The 16,419-nt window shown below is 60.6% G+C and overlaps 1 protein-coding gene across 9 annotated transcripts in view; it reads left to right on the forward strand.

Moving 5' to 3' along the window:
- The window catches only part of NTNG2 (netrin G2), a 69,069-nt gene extending 52,911 nt beyond the window's left edge, over positions 1-16,158 (forward strand). For 6 of the 9 annotated variants that reach the window (XM_077851163.1, XM_077851166.1, XM_077851167.1 and 3 more), the window contains 8 exons: positions 2,284-2,456; positions 6,211-6,237; positions 7,055-7,192; positions 9,813-9,887; positions 11,340-11,441; positions 12,824-12,991; positions 14,464-14,598; positions 15,159-16,158. In XM_077851163.1, the coding sequence (XP_077707289.1) occupies positions 2,284-2,456; positions 6,211-6,237; positions 7,055-7,192; positions 9,813-9,887; positions 11,340-11,441; positions 12,824-12,991; positions 14,464-14,598; positions 15,159-15,394 (1,054 nt within the window). In that variant the 3' untranslated portion in view covers positions 15,395-16,158. Of the gene's footprint in view, positions 1-2,283; positions 2,457-6,210; positions 6,238-7,054; positions 7,193-9,812; positions 9,888-11,339; positions 11,442-12,182; positions 12,514-12,823; positions 12,992-14,463; positions 14,599-15,158 lie in introns of those variants that run through there. The other 3 variants (XR_013353934.1, XM_077851168.1, XM_077851170.1) reach the window with 3 other exon arrangements.
- The last annotated feature ends 261 nt before the right edge of the window (positions 16,159-16,419 follow it).

A 16,419-nucleotide genomic window follows, 5' to 3' on the forward strand; every position in this document is an offset into this window, starting at 1 on the left:
GCCTCCTCCCACCTGCTGGGCTCCTTTCAGACCTCATGGGTGGGGTTCTTCTCAGGCCTAAGGTCTTTCCTTCTGTTGTTGCACTTTCCAGAAGGTTCTCTCCTCCTTGTCTGGCAAACTCTTGATCCTTCAGGGGAGGGTCTGTTCTTCCTGGAAGCCTATCCTGCTCCCCCTAGGCTAAGTTAGGACCCCCCACCACCACCATGATACCCTCTCCTCTGTATGATGCTTGGGCACCTATAACAATCGCCATTAATTAAGGATTTGCTCAATGACTTTTGTCAAATTAATAGACTTCATGTTCTGAAGCAGTTTGAGGCTTACGGAAAATCAAACCCATGGTAGAGAGAGTTCCCAATAGCCCTGTCACCCTGGACACAGCTCCCCCTGTCACTACTGTTTGCACTAATGTGGTACATTTGTTACAGATGATGAGCAGTGATGTGTTATCATGAACCAGAGCCCACTGTTTACATCAGGGGTCATGTCAGGGTTGTCAGCTCAGTGGGTTTGGACAAATGCACAGTGTCCTGCATCCACCAAGAGAGTATCACACAGAATCGCTTCGCTGGCCTGAAATACCCCCACGCTCCACCTGTTCCTCTATTCCTCTCTCCTCCCCTACCCCAGCCACTGGTTTCAATCATTGCCCTTCTAGACTGTATACTCCAGAGCAGGGCCCCACCTGATTTGTTGACCATTCCACTCTGTGTTCCCCAGCCCAGAGCCTGGCACATAACAGGTACCCTCTCTATTTTTTTGCATTTTTAAAATAAAAACAGGATTCTACTCAACACCTTATTCCACAAGTTGCGTTTTACAAATAATGACAATATACCTTGTATCAGAACCTAGAGAATGCCGGCTTTCTTTTTATTATGGGGGATTTCCAACATGCAGGTGCAAATATAGGACCTCCATATATACCTGTCCCCCGACTTGGCCAGCTATCAACTCGTGGTCTCCCTGCTTTCATCCCCATCTCCGGCCACCGTCTTCCTTTCCGTGTTATCCTGAAGCAAATCCCAGACACCAGATCATTTCATCTGTAAATGCCTCAGTGTGTATCTTGAAAAGAGCAGGGCTTTAAAAAACATAACCACACTGCCATCCCCGCACCTAATCAGCATTAATCTAAGATCATCAAATACGGTCTCCAGATTTCCAATTGCTTTGTGAACATTTGTCTATTTGAGTTTAGAGGTTGCAGTCAGCAGATGCCTTTGAGGCTTCTTTTGATCTGGTGCTCCCTCACTGGTTTTGGCCTCCTGCACTCCAGCTGGTCAAGAAGCTGGCTCGTCACTCCTGGAGTCCCCTCTGCCTGCATTTGGCCAACGGCGTCCTGCTGCTGTTGCTCTGTTCGTTCCTCTGCCTTCCATGTTTCCTGTGAATCCGTAGATGGAAGCGGAGGCTCCCTCAGGTTCAGGTTCAGGGTGTTTTGGTGCAACGGCTTCAGGGTGCCATGTGTCCTCGCGTCGGGAAGCTCTGGCTGGTCGGCTGTCGCCGTGAGATGGCAGGCTGCTGATGCTCAGAGCATAGAGCTGTTCACGAAGGCAGGGGTGGGGGGTGGCGGGGCTGCTACATGGCGACCTTCTAATCCTACCTTCCCTCTTTCATAATTAGCTGGATGCTTCTATAAAAAGAAACATCCCCTCATCCATAGTTGGTTACCCAGAGGTACAGTTTACACAGGACATGCTTCATTCTCTCCCTTTATTTACCGGATTTCAGAATAATGAGCGGCCTATAAATATTTGAATGAATGAATGAATAATACATGTGTGGATGAACCGACAGGGGTTTGGGAGTTGGGGTTCTCTCCATCTGCCCTGGAGGGTGTGGGTGTGGGCGGAGGCATAGCCCTGGGCGGGGGCCAGGCCCACACGGGGAGGGCTCGTGAGCAGCTCTTGCTACCTGCCAGCCTGCCTCAGTCAGGAGCAGAGGGGATTAGGACTCAGCGTCTGGGTCAAGGTCACCAGCACCCCTGCCCTGGGAGGTGGGAAAGCCCTGGCAGCAGCATCAGGGCAGGGGGTGGAGGCCCATGGTAGGGGATCCAGGGGCAGCTTTATCTCTGGAAAGGTCTGAAATGGTGCTGCTCTCTGAAGAGCAGGGCGATCGGGGCATCTTTGCCCTGAAGGAGAGTTCCAGCAGGTGGGTGTGGTGGTGGCCTCCAGGGTCACCCTCCCAGCGCCCTCCCGGCTGGGCTCTCCCTCCCCCAGGGCGGTGCCCACCTGCCCCAGGTTCACTGACCTCTCTGGCCCTCTGTGTCCTCCCCACCCCCAGGTGCAAGTGCAACCTGCACGCTAACCTGTGCTCTGTGCGGGAGGGCAGCCTGCAGTGTGAGTGTGAGCACAACACCACAGGCCCCGACTGCGGCAGGTGCAAGAGGAACTTCCGCACGCGGTCCTGGCGCGCCGGCTCCTACCTGCCGCTGCCCCACGGCTCTCCCAATGCCTGTACGTACCGCCAGGGTGCCCCTGCCCCTCCGCCCCGGCCCACGAGGCTGCGGTCTCCCCCACTCTTCGGCCCTGGGAGCTGTGGGTCACACACCCGTGCCCACCTGCCTCCTGTGACACCTAAGCCGCCCTTCCTGCCCCAGGGAACCCCGAGATGAGCTGCTCGGCATCTTTCCCACTGTTCTTCTGCTTCTTGACCCTGCGGGCTGGAGAGAAGGCACCCCTGGGCATCAGGAGGGGGTGGCGGAGACCCCTCACTGCAGGCTGTGGTTAGCAGCCCTGTCCCTCATAACCAGCCTCTTCAGGACATTTACAACCTGCCACGCAGGTACCACCTGCTGCGCCATCCCTGCCCCCTTGACCCTCAGAGTAGCCCCCAGAAGTGGGTCTCTTTCATCCCATCTTACAGAGGGGTCCTCTGAGGCCCTGGGCAGAGATCCCCCCACCCTCTGGGCCTCCTTCCTCTCCATGGTCCTCTCCTCCCACTCAGCCTTCCCGAGCCAGGGGAGTGCTCCATGGGGTGCACCCACATGGGTCTGCATCGTGAACACCACTTTGAGGGGCCCCACTCATCATCAGAGATCCTCGGCATAGTCCATGGATGTTTTCTTGAAATCACAGATCTCAGGGAGCCCCCAAGCTGCAGTGGGGAGTGGGGCGCTGGGGCTGGTCCCTAGGGTGGACTCTCCCTGACCAGCCAGCCCCCTGGTGACCTCGCTGATGTCTGACATTTGTCAGGCTCTTTGGCAGAGGCTGCACTAGGCACTTGGTGCACAGCTTCTCCCTCAGCGCGTACCACTGCCCCGTGGGTGTAATTATTATTCCCCCGTTCTCCAGACGAGCAAACTGAGGCCCAGCAGCCCTGGTCCAGCAGCGGCCAGTGCGCCAGCACTGGGCCCGATTCCAAAGCCAGAGCCGGGCGGCAGCCCCCCTGCCCCGGGACCACCCACCTGCTGGGCACCCCACAGGAGCTGCTCCATTGGCACCCTCCATCCACCAACCTGAAAGATTTATGTGGCTTTAGGCTGATCAAAGCTGAAAGCCTCACAGCGAGGCCATGACAGGCATGTCGTGCCTGTGCTGGGCGACAGGCCTTTGAAGGGGTGACTTGCCAGGCGCTCACAGCACTCTGGGCCTTCAAAGGCACCCAGAGCCCCGGGCGCTGACAGCCACCCCTCCCGGCTCCCTCCTCGACTGGCCAACCCATCTCTTTGTTGGAGCCACTGCTCCAGCCCTTTCTTTAGTGGCTGTCACCTCCCTCTGACTGGCAGCCTGCCTCCCGTCCTCTGTCCTGCGGCCTCCTCCTCCCCTGTCCACCCCACCTCCCGAAGGATCTGCCTGAGGTCTCCTGACTCACCCCTGCTCAGACCCGCAGGCTGCACGCTGCGGTGCCCACCCCGTGTCCAGCCCGCGGGGGCAGATGCGCCTACGTACACACAGCCCACCTTGGCCCCTGAACCCCCTCCCCTCCGTCCTGCGGGGCCAGGCGAAGCCCCTCTGTCTGGGGGAGCTCCTGGAGCCGGTCCCTGCTTCCCCAGAGTCCCCCCAACCTGCGAAGGAGGGCTTTCTCTGGAATGCCTGAGAGGAGAGCAGAGGTTGGAGGTGCCCCGTGTCCTCACGCTTTCTCATCCGGGACCCCCACCTTCTCTAGGACGGCAGGAGAAAACAGCCCCCAAGACACAGATGGAAACAAGTCCCAGGTTAATTTTGGGACTACCCTACCCCGTGTCCCCATCTCAGGAAATGGCACCAGCACCGGGGGCCAGGCTGCAAGTGTAGGGGTCACTATGGATGCTAACCCTTGCCCACCACTGCCACCTCTCGGTCTCTGCATCCCTCCTCGCTGTGGCAAGAGCGACCCTCTCGTCAGGGCCCCACCAGTACATCCTCCCTATCCGTCCTCCCCATCCTCTCCATTGTCTCTGTCCTCCCAGTCTTCCTCATCCTCCCCGTCCTCTCAATCTTCCCCATCCTCCCAGTCCTCTGCATCCTCCCCGTCCTCCTCCTCTTCCTCCTCCCATACTCCCCATCCTCTCCGTCCTCTCTGTCCTCCTCGTCCTCCCAGTCCTCCCCATGCTCCCTGTCCTCCACGTGCTCTCTGCCCTCCCAGTCTTCCTTGTCCTCCTCGTCCTCTCAATCTTCCTCATCCTCTCAGTCCTCCCTGTCCTTCTCCTCCTCCTCCACCCGTGCTCCCCATCCTCTCTGTCCTCCCCGTCCTCAGTCCTCCTTGTCTTCCCCATGCTCTGTCCTCTCTGTGCTCTCTGCCCTCCCCGCCCTCTCTGTCCTCACAGTCTTCCTTGTCCTCCTCGTCCTGTCAATCTTCCCCATCCTCCCAGTCCTCTCCGTCCTCCTCCTTCTCCACCCATGCTCCCCATCCTCTTCATCATTCTCCCCATCCTCGCAGTCCTCCTTGTCCTCCCCATGTTCTCTGTCCTCCACGTCCTCAGTCCTCCTTATCCTCCCCATGCTCCCTGTCCTCCCCATCCTCTCAGTCCTCCCTGTCCTCCCCGTCCTCCTCATCCTCCCTGTCCTTGCTGTCCTCTCAGTCCTCCTCATCCTCTCCATGCTCTCTATCCTCCCCATGCTCCCTCTCCTCCCCATCCTCTCAGTCCTCCCTGTCCTCTCCATCCTCTCTGTCCTCCTAGTCCTCCCCATCCTCCCCTTCCTCTTCATCCTCCCCTTCCTCCTCCTCCTCCCCATCCCCCCCATCCTCCCCACGGCTGCAGGCATGGGGCCCTCCTCACTTGGGTGTCCTCAGAATCAAACCCTAACCCGGTCCAGCCCCCATGCCCTACACAAGGCCCCGTGAGATCACCCTCCTGGGCCTCCCTGGCTGTCCCCTGGGCTCACCCCGGGAGGTCTGTGTGCCACGCAGCCTGCTGTCCACACCACAGCCTCCCCCCCTCAACCCTGGAGGGCCTCCCAAGTCACGGAGGGGGTCTTCACCCTCTGGTCTTCTTGGGAAAGCCTGGCACCAGTTCCTTTTTCTTGGGACTCATGTTCTTACCCTGGTCTCTCAAGACTCCCTGGTCAACCCCTGACCTTAGGCCTTCGTTGGCCCCCAGAGCTTGGACACACACATACAGAAAGGCCACTGCCCCTCAGAGCTGTGTGGCCTTGGACAGGTCATTTTACCCGGAGCCCTGTTTCCCCAATCCGTAGAATCAGGACCCTAGCGACCCCCTGTGGGGTTTTGCGAGGACTGAATTGCCCACGCGGAGCCCGTGCTGAGTACGTGCCTGGCACACGGCGTGCTCACATGCGGCAGCTGCTACGATTCTGTTTCTGTGAGTCCCTGGGCATTCTCTACCTCTCCCCAGATGGGAACCCACACTGTGCTTTCCCTCTGGTGACAAATTCCATCAGCGCCTCCAGTAAGCCTATCTGCCCCCGTGCTGGTGCCCCTCACGTTCTCTGACATCCCAGTGGGCCCCCCCAAAAGATCTCCCGCCTCCTTGGCCTGTGTGGGAGGGTCTGAGTGTCTAACATCGAAGACAATGGTGCATACAAAGCCCCCAGGGGAGTGTTTGACACTTACCCGCAGGTCCCCCAGGCTAAGTCATGGCTCTGAGACTCAGTTTCTCCATCTGCCAGATGAGCTAAGTAAGGCAGCCCATCCCTCTCAGGGTGGCTGTGGGGATGAAATGGGATAAACGGAGCCAGCCCTACATGTGGCCTCTAGGTCTCCATCCCCAGCCCTGCCACCCCCTGCCCCCTGCAGGGGAGGCCCTGTGACCCTCCTTCTCTCCCCCAGGTGCTGCTGCAGGCTCAGCTGTTGGCAGTAAGTATGCTCCAGATCCCCTGCCCTGGGGAAGGCCCCCGGTGCACGAGCCTCTTGACGACTCCCATCGCACCCCATTCACTCCGTCGCCTGTCCCTGCTCCCTCCTGTCCCCTGGCTGTGGCCTGCAGCCAGCACCTCCCACACTTCTCCCCTTGAGCTTCCTGGTCAGTGCTGCTTTGGAAAGGGCCCCACAACCCCTGGGTGAACTCCCCATGCCACCCTCTCCTCTCGGGCAAGAACGGGGATCCCTTCTTCCTGGCCAGAGGCAGAAGGCCCCCCCCGCAGCCTGACATTGGGGTTTGCCTGCCTTGGGGCAGCTTGCAGGTAAGCCGGGATCCTGCCACCTGCAGGCCAGCTCAGAGGGGGCAGACCATGGGACGGAGTGGGGGGGGGGGGGCTCCAGGGAGGGTTGGGCGGGGGTGCCTGCAGGCTGACAAGTGGTCAGCAAGCTGCTGGCCCTCCAGTGCTCACAGCGCCAGGCACTGGCTAGTGGGGTACTTCTGGTACCCCACTTCCTCCTGGCATCCTCACCCTGGGTGGGATCTGCCATCAGCTTTTAGAGTCAGCAGGAGAGGACTTGCCAGTGTCAGAGGCCAGCTGGTGGCCCACCTCATATTTCAGAAATGCTTGAGGGAGGGCCATGGCCCACCCTGGGCTGCTCCCTGCTGGGACCCCTGGAGGGGCAGAGAGGGTCCCAGAGGAAGCTGGATCCTGGAGGGGATGCTGGCCCACTTAGTGAGGCCAGAAGTCATTTCTCTGTGTTTCCCCCACACCTGCCAACTCCCCACCCTCTTGCTTTTCTCATCTCTTGCCAGGCATCAGCGGGCCCCAGAAAGACCCCATCCCCAAAGCCCCTGTGGCCACTGTGGCCATGAGAGGGGACCCCAGCACTCCTGCCCCCTCCACATCCACTGGGCAGGCCCCCATGGCCCCCAGCACCCCGCAGCCCACAGGTGGGTGCCCAGGTACAGCCCAGCTGCCCTGCTCTTCCCTACTTCCCACCAAGTCCCCGCCTCTGTTTGTGATGTGTGCTGCTGTAGGGGCATCAGCCCTGGGGCTTGGCTCTTAGAGTAGAGAACATTAGACCCTCGAGCCACGAGAATGTGGGGCTGAGGGGCCTCTAGGCTGTCTGGGCCCACCTGCCAGGAGATCTGGGGCTCACTTCAAGCCCCTGGATGCTTATTCCTCCCAAATCACCGCTCAGGAGGGTCAGCTGGGGAAGGGATCCACACTCAGCCTCTCCCCCCTTGGGACTCAGCCCTCTCCACGCTGGGTGAATGCTGTGGAAAAGTTGGCCTCATTCCTGGGCCATCTTGCTGAACCCCCCATAGGACCCGGAGGGTGACACAACCCAGCTCTTTGGATTTCTGCCCTCCACCCTTCTCCATAGAGGCATTTACAGGAGGCAGGGTCTAGTCAGGAGACTCAGGGATTTCAGGGGAGCCTCCTGGCCCAGGGATCCTCTTTGGGGTGAAAGACGTAAGCTGGCCCAGCCACCTGATCCTTGGCCAGTGCTTGTTTGTGCTAAGCCTGTGATGGGCAGAAAGGAGCCAAACTCTGCTATAGCAGGTGCCATGTCTGCGTGCAAACAGTGGCCTGTCTGGGTGGGAGACCAAATGCTCTATCACCACACACACACACACACACACACACACACACTGAGAAACCTTGAATCCATTTTCTGAGCTGCTTCTGATTTGGTGCAAGTGGTATAGGCAGCCTCACAGCTGGAAGCTAAGGAGAGAGTCCAGGGCCAGGGCAGCGAGTCAGGGCGAGGTGGGCTTGAATCGTGAGGGTCCCCAAGACCCAAGTGGCGAGAAAGGGCACTGCTCAAGCATTCAGTGGGTTGTAGTCAGCTTTGCATGCTAAGCCCAGTGCCAGGCAGCAGGGTGCTCAGGGGAGAAGGTGGCTCCAGCACCACAGCCAATGGCCCGAGCAGCCCATGTCTCCAGGGCCGTTGCTCCTCTTAGTAACTAAAGCCTGTGCCCTGGGCCCCACGTACCCGGACCCCTGCTAATAATGACAATCACTCCAGGTGTCAGAGCGTGGACCTCTCTTGGGCTCACAGCTCTCAGATAGGCAGTTCCTGGCCCCACAGGTGAGGATGCTAAGGCTTAGGAAGAAGCAGCTGGATTTCACAGTGTGTAAATTATACTTCAATAAAGCTGTTTAAAAAGAAAGAGGCAACTGCTGGAGGTAATAGGATTACAAAGGCGCCCAGACAGGTTTCGAACTCAGGGCTCACGGACTCCAGAGGCGAGGTGCCCCCTTGGCCACCCAGTGCTGCCACCCCGCAGCCTCAGAGGCCGTAGGCTGGTGCCTGTCTTTAAAACTCGGCTGGTATAGCTCCCCGATTCCAAAGGAACAGACGGGGCCTCCATCTGGCCTTGGCACACAACAGAGGCCGTTGCGAGACTGTTCCTCCTGCACACCTGAGCGTGCCCCAGAGAGCCCAGCCAGAGGTCTCTCTTGCCCCCAGATAGGTCCCAAGTCCCCCCTTTGCCTCCCAACAGGTGCTCCAAGCTCTTTGGCCAGAGTCCAGCTGGGCCTGTGAACCTCTGGCCCAGATGTTTCTCCCTCCAGCCAATGTCAAGCTGTCTGGAGGGCAGGGGCTGCCGGGCAGGAAAAGCTGCTCAAGACCACTAATCCTCCCCCACAGAGGGTGGTGGGAGAAAAGGCTCCAAAGCAAAAAGCCTTCGGGGCGGGTTTTATCGCGGCTCTAATTAAGCCCTTGCCAATTTGGGCCGTGTAGCCTGCTCTCCTCATTGAGCACCATATTAATGTCAATTTGATGTCCAAAGGCTCCCAGCTCCCAGCTGGAAAGTCTCCTGCATTTTTTAGCTGGTAGGTTTTCTTTTTCTCCCCACCAACCAGCATCGTGCGTAATCCCTTTAAGAAGCGGAAAGAATCTGATTTCTCCCCTGTCCCTCTGGGTTTGTCCTTTGAAATTCAGCGCAGAGCCATGCCTCGCCTTCGCCAGCCCAGCCTGCTTCCCCAGCTTTGTGTCCAGTGAGTCTAGGAGATAGGCACCCGGGGTTGACTCACACTGGGGTCCCGGGTGAGAACGGGTCCTGGCCGTGGGTTGGTGGAGGGGCTCTGGTCCCCACACTGGTGATGGACCAGAAGCCTTCGAGAACCCTTCTGGACATTTTGATGACTCATGTCCCCCTTTACAGTCACTAGCCAGGGACTTCAGCACAGAGAGGTCTGGGCCCAGACACGGGACCGGGTCCAACTCTACCCTCAGTAGGAATGGGGACAACACAGGGAGTTTGGAAGAGTCGGGTAAATCAGGTGTCCCACTGAAGGAAGGACTACCCAAAGCACGCAGATTCTCGGGCTCTCCCCACTCCCCTTATCTGGCTTCAAGTCCACGTGTGCCCTCCACAGGCTGTAGTTGTGTAGATGCTGCCTCTCCAGTAGATTTGGACCCACTCCCATTTGGCCAGTGTAGATAGAGCCGCTGCTTTCACTGCTGCTGCTGCTAAAGGCATGTGATGCCTCCGTGTGTCTCCAGGACCCCCCAGCCCCACCCAGTCACATAACTGGGTTTCTTCTCTTCTTTCCCCCAAGAGTGGATCGGGCCATCTACCGCTGCCCCCCTTGGGGAGAGCTACCCCTGGCCCCAGATGGCCTCCACTGCAGAAGGTATGGGGGGCAGGGCCTCCAGGGGCATTAGACAACCCCCCACCCCAGAAAGCTCCTTAGACCGCAGGCCCCTCCCTCTTTAGTGGAGGTAGCAGGTGCATGAGGTGGAACTGGGGTGGGAGGGGACCCTGTGGGAGCGGAGGGGGAGGGGCCTTGGAGCTCTACCTGCCCCCACCCCAACTCTCACCTTTCTAGAGATGCTCCCCCTCAAGGGCTTTGGAGCCAAGTGTAGAGTCTGCCCTGATAACAGGAATCCTGTCCTGCCACTGTCAGCCACAGGACACTGGGGACAGGGATGGAGCTCAGAGTCAGTGCAGGAGCCAGGTGATAGACCCAGACCGAGGGGCTGGCTATGGGTAGATGAAAGAAGATAGCGCATTCCAGGTGGCAGGGACAGCTAGGGCAAAGGCTTGGTGGGGGGATGGCAGTGAGCAGGGCAGGGGGTGTCTTAGAAGGCACTGGATACCTAGCGCAGAGCCTCAGTCTCCCATAGCGGTGGGAGGAGACACGCGTGGGCCTGTTGGTAGCCGCAGATGGACGTGCGCAGGAAGCACACAGGGCCTTGCTCGACTCTCTGAGAAGGGAGCCTGTACCCATCCCAGCTCACCTGTTCCCTGGCCATTAGGTCCTAATGCCTGTGTGGACCACCCCGGCCCCACACCTCCCGCCCCTCTGGGAGCAGCGAGCAGGGCTCTGAGCGCCCTCTGCTGGCAGGCAGTTCTGGAGCTGGAACCGCACTCAGGGGCTGCAGTTCCCAGCGACCAGCAGGCGCTGAGTGGGGTACCCTCCCCGGTGATGGAGCTCCTGGAACCATCACTTCTCTGCCCTGGACCGACCAGGGCACCGCAGGCTCCCAGAGGGAAGCCGAACTGACTTTGCTGCCAGGACAGCGTCATGCTCACTCACCAAGATAGGGCCGAGGCCCCAGTGGGTTCCACGCGGAAGGCAGGCCAGGTCTGTGCTCATGGCTCACAACCCCTGCAAGCAGGGAATCCGTGGATAGTAAAGGACGCACTTTGGCTGGAGCAGAGAGGTTGCTTCAGAAAGGTAGCTGCCAAAAAGCCTTGTGAGCCAGGTCCACACTCTTAATGCTCACGGGAGTTAGGACAGGAGAGGGGAGAGCAAAGTGATATCTGCATTCAGTCAAAAAAAAAAATCAGCTTCAGCAAAGCATCTTGCACGTTGTCAGGGGATGCTGGAGGTAGAGAAGTAATGTGGGAGAATTAATACATGAGTGTGTACGTGGTTTCCGGAGGGACACCAAAGGCAGGGCTGCTTCCACATACTCCTAGATGTGCCATGTCCCCTCAAATCTGAGCAGGTGACAAGGCTGCCCCAGCGCATGCCCAGGGCATGGTGGAAGACTTTGTCGGGCCTTCCCTGGGCCCTGACAGCCTGCCCTGGGCAGCTGGACCATGGCGACGAAGGAGGCTTATTTCTCATCTCTCCAAGCTGTGGGCACCTCGGCCGCCGCCCCTGCCCCTGCCCCAGCCTCCAAACCTTTCCAGCTCAAGCCCAAATCTGCTCAAGTGGTGCCCATTGAAGAGTTCCAAGGTAAGAGGAAGGTCCCCGGGCCAGACCAGCCCTCCTCCACCACCTCTCCCCTCGCCTCCATTGGAAAACAATGATGCAGGACGAAGGACCCAGGCCTGGCTCAGAAAACCCTCCTGGAGTAGCTGGGTCAAGGTGAAACCAAGCCTCTCTTCCCTCCGTCCTCCCTCCCCAAGGGAGCTGGGAGCAGGTATGAGTCAGAAGCACAGTGGGCAGGCACAGGGCAGGCAGAGCGACTACCAGAAATAGCCTGTCCTGGCTCCCCTGGGAGGTGTGGCCCAGGGGCTCGTCTCGGTTGAAGCAAGAGCTGGGACACAGGGGTCATTGACACTACTCCTTGAGACACCTGGATGCCTCACCGGCTTATTGTGCCTGGAGGGACAGGTGAGAAGGGGGCAGGTCCAGGAGGCCCAAGGTGTGGCATGCCCGCTGTCGCCTCCCGGGTATGGCTCTGAGGCTCGTTTCTCCAAGGTTTCCCCTGCCCTTGACCACCAAGGGACAGCCGCCTCCTTGGGCAGGGAGCAAAGCCCTGGGTCTTCACGATGCCTTGTCCGGGCAGTCATAGGACTCGCCCAGTCCCCAGAGCAGGGGGAGGGCTGGAGGAGACGGCAGGGTGGCACAGAGATCCCTGTCCTCATTTTGGAGCCGTGCACGGGCAGTAAGAGTCTGAAGCCAGGCCGAGATGACCAGGAGGCAAAACGAGATGCCCCGGGGCACGAACCCTAAGATGGCATTCATTCTCAGGGTTGTGCAAGAGGAGGCCCTCTGGTGCCAATCAGATTTGCAGAACAGCTCAGGCTAATAATAAAAGGTCTGGCAGGTGGGCGTTTTCCTTCCAACCATCTTCCAAAGCAGCATGTGGAGGAAGCTCCTGGCCCATTCCATCCTGCCTGGCTCGCGTGCATGCATCTGTCCCTCACTGAGTCCCGGGGTACGAGGCCATGAACCCAGGCACTGTCCTTCGAGCTCACGCTGGCCGCAGGACCCATCCTCCCTGCATGAATCACCTCCAGCCACCCCGGCATCTGTTGGGAATCCTTCTGGGAGCACCTCACCCTGGCGCCCCGCCAGGCAGGTGCTGGTCCCCTGGCCCTCCCTGGATTCCTGCCCCCAGGGCCAGGGGGGAACTGGTGGGTGGGGCCAACACTGGTCCTCGCTCTGGCCCAAAGCGGGACACGCCTGCCTCCTCCCAAATGGTACCGAAGTGCTGTTGGAGGCCCGTGACACCCTCCTGTGCCAGGTCCTGCCTCCCTGCATGTCGGGGGGCTGGTCTGTCCTCGCCCTGTGCCTCAGTTTCCCCTAATACACGGTGCAGGGGGTGGCAGGAAGGCACAGTCTCCCTTGGCTCACTGACCCGTGGTGTTTCTCACGCTCGGCCGGCCCAGACTGTGAGTGCTACGGCCACTCCAACCGCTGCAGCTACATCGACTTCCTAAACGTGGTGACCTGTGTCAGCTGCAAGCACAACACGCGAGGCCAGCACTGCCAGCACTGCCGTCTGGGCTACTACCGGAACGGCTCCGCCGAGCTGGACGACGAGAACGTGTGCATCGGTGAGCCCCCGGGCGGCGGCCGGGGAAGGGGCGCGGGGGGCGGGGACCGCGGGGGCGGAGCTAGCGGCGAAGGGCGGGGCGAGGGCGGGGTCCGGAGACCCTGGAGCCTGCCCCGGGGGAGCCCCGGGAGAATTTCATTTGGGGGAGGGGAGGCCCATTTCCGTTAGGCGTCTTCCAAGGACAGAGGCTTGCGGAATCGGCTTTGTTAGTAACCCACCCCTGCCGGTCATCCCCACAGGCACTGGAAATTCAGAACCACTAGTTAGAGTCAAAGACCGGTTCTGGAGCTTGCTGTGTGCCTCAGTTTCCCCGCTTGTAAAATGCGGAAGTGGATTAGACCAAAGGTTTTCAACTCCGTTTTTGGGGCCGAAGCTTTTCTTCCAATGAAGTTCTTCTAATGCTTTATAAGCAGAGGCCCAGCTTATAAGACCCAATGGGTACTCGGTCTGCTCTCTTCAGACTCTGCTGCAGGACTGGCCGGCCTTGGGATAGAGAAACAATCCCTGGGGGCCCGGGCAGGGGCAGGACAACCTGAAAGGCCAAACCCATGGCCTCGGCCGACACCCACCAGCCTGGAAGGGCTGCCCACCGCCCCTGCCTCTCTCTCCAGTGGAGGTCACTGCTCAGTCCTAGGTGCCCAGCCCCCTGGGCACCCCACTGCCTATCCTCCACCCACCACCAGGTCAGCTCTGACTTCACAGAGGAAGGGCTGCACGCAAGGCTGGAGCCCCTTGTCAGTCTGGATTATGGCACTGGCCTTCAGAGAATTCCATCAACTCTAAAGTTATCCAAAGAGAATTGTGCTGCCCGGGTCACACCGGCCAGCTGCAGGCACAGGGTGGGGCCTCTGGATCCCAGGAGAAGCGTTCCCCCCTCCCAATACCCTCCTCACCCGGGCCCAGCTCTGGGCTTCAAGGACTCCCCGAGTGGGGACATGTTTGCCCTCTCCCGCAGAGCAGATGCCCCAGGAAACCAACTGGGAAGGGGCTAGGGGGAGGCTGCAAGCCTCTGGGGCTGCTCCTCCATCCGTCCTGAAGAGGAGATGCAGGTGCGGCTACAGCCCCCAAACCCCTAATCGGATGCCCTGCCTCTGATGAGGCTCCTCCCACCTGTGAAGAATCTTACAGTCCTTTGGAGCTGGGAAGGATCAGCGCTCCCTCCAGTTACACGGACGGAGACGCAGGCCCAGAGAGGTGTTGGGGCTGCCCCAGCGCCAGAGCCAGGGAGAGGGCATGGGAAATGGAAGCTAGAGAAACAAGTCAGTACAGTCTTCCCTCAAGATCTGGACACTCGGGCAGCCGTGGGCTCACGTGGACATGGTGTGGGGTGCACCACCGGGGGAAGTGCGGGGAGCCGGCTGGAGGGATGCGGCCCTGGGCCAGGAGGGATGCGGCCCTGGGCCAGGTGGGGGTCCGTGCCCCGAGGACGCCCACGGGTTGTCCTGACCACACGCCATGCACGTGTCCGTCCAGAGTGTAACTGCAACCAGATCGGCTCCGTGCACGACCGGTGCAACGAGACCGGCTTCTGCGAGTGCCGCGAGGGCGCAGCGGGCCCCAAGTGCGACGACTGCCTCCCCACGCACTATTGGCGGCAGGGCTGCTACCGTGAGTGCAAGCTGGGCGGGCGGGGCTCGTGTTGTGGGTGGGGCTAGGGGCGTGGTCCAGGATGGAAGGAGGGGCCTGCTGTTTGGGGGCGGAGAGTGGGTTGTGGGTGGGGCCAGGGGCGGGGTCCGGGGCGGCGGGCGGGGCCTGATGCGACAGGAGAATGGGGTGGGTGTCAGGGAGGTCGGGGGTTGGCTGAGATGGGAGGTGGAGGCAAAGGTGGAGCTGGCGGTTGGTGGGACTTGGCTGGCCCGGACGAGTTTGTGGGGAGGGAGGAAGGGAGGCTGCCCGAGAAGATGATGGGCCGGCGCCTGGGGAGGGGGATGGAAGGGCCCTCCAGGCACAGGGAGCGGCAGGGGCAAAGCTCTGGAGGAGAGGGAGCAGGTGCGTCCCAAGGCCGGGGGCAGTGGCGGGAAAAAGAGCAGGGCCAGGCCTCGCCGGGGGCGTTTCGCACCAAGTGCGCCCTGAGCCTCCAACACCCGCTGGCCCGTCTCAGTCGCCGAAGCTCCAACGAGGTGGGTGGACGGGCCACCGCCCGCGTTAACTGCCCCTCCGCCCCGCAGCCAACGTGTGCGACGACGACCAGCTGCTCTGCCAGAACGGCGGCACCTGCCTGCAGAACCAGCGCTGCGCCTGCCCGCGCGGCTACACCGGCGTGCGCTGCGAGCAGCCCCGCTGCGACCCCGCCGCCGAGGACGGCGGCCTGGACTGCGACCGCGCGCCCGGGGCGGCCCCGCGCCCCGCCACCCTGCTCGGCTGCCTGCTGCTGCTGGGGCTGGCCGCCCGCCTGGGCTGCTGAGCCCGGCCCGGAGGACCCTGCGCCCGGGGAGCCGGGAGGGTGGTGCCCGGGGTGCGGAGGCAGGCGTCCGAGGCCGGGGCGGCGAGAAGGGTGCGGCCCGAGCCGCTCCCAGGTGCTACTCCGCAGAGTCCTCCCGCCTCCTCCCCCGCGGCCAGTGGCCCCGCCCCGGCCCGCCCCGCCCCGCCCCGCCCCGCCCCGGCACTGCCCTCCGCCGCCGCGGTGGGGCGCTGTGCGGCCCCGGCCCCAGCAGCCCGCGGCTTGGGTCTTAGTTTTTCTTTTGTATCACCCGCCGCCCCCACCCTTTTCTTCGCTGGCGGTGGGAAGCGGGTGGGGGGGGCGGGGAGAAACGCTGCTCACCTCCACGCCTCCAGGTCCCGCCTCCCAACACGCGCACACACGCGCACACACACGCACACACACACACACACACACACACACTCACACGCGCGCGACTGTTGCGGAGACCCCCTGCGCCCGTCCCTGGCTTACCGTCGGCCGGAGGACCTGGAGGTCCAGATGCCTACAACTCTTCTTTCTTTGTTTTCCTTTGCAACAACCCACCAGACTCCGTGAGGCCTGGTGACCAAGGAACTCACCGTCTGGGGGAGGGAGTTAGGAAGGAGGGTTGGGAGGGCTGCAAACTGTTTTGTAGAGAACTATTTTTGTTTGTATTGATCGTCCCGCGTCAGGAGGACATAAACCGCTGCAGGTGGTTGATGGTGTATAATCCGACGGAGTAAAGAGTCTGCTCACTGCTGCCTCCAGGGCCTGTTTTCTGTGTTCCTTTACACCCGGCAGGTTTGGAGCGTTAGGAAGCCCACAAAGTAGTCTTGGAGAACCCCTTCCCCTGTGAAGGCCACCACCTGCGCGGGCCTTCCTGTGCCTTAGACCGGGAGGGCCCCTCCCCGCAGGTGTGGTTAGCGGAGCCCCTTAACCCCAGCCGTGACCCACATTAGGAGCTTCCTCTCCGTCCTTTCCCTTTAAAAAAAAAAAAAAAATCCAAAGTTTATTGGCGCTTTTCCTCA

The sequence above is a fragment of the Canis aureus genome, chromosome 16 (assembly GCF_053574225.1).
Source record: "Canis aureus isolate CA01 chromosome 16, VMU_Caureus_v.1.0, whole genome shotgun sequence".
In the NCBI taxonomy this organism is placed as follows: Eukaryota; Metazoa; Chordata; class Mammalia; order Carnivora; family Canidae; genus Canis; species Canis aureus.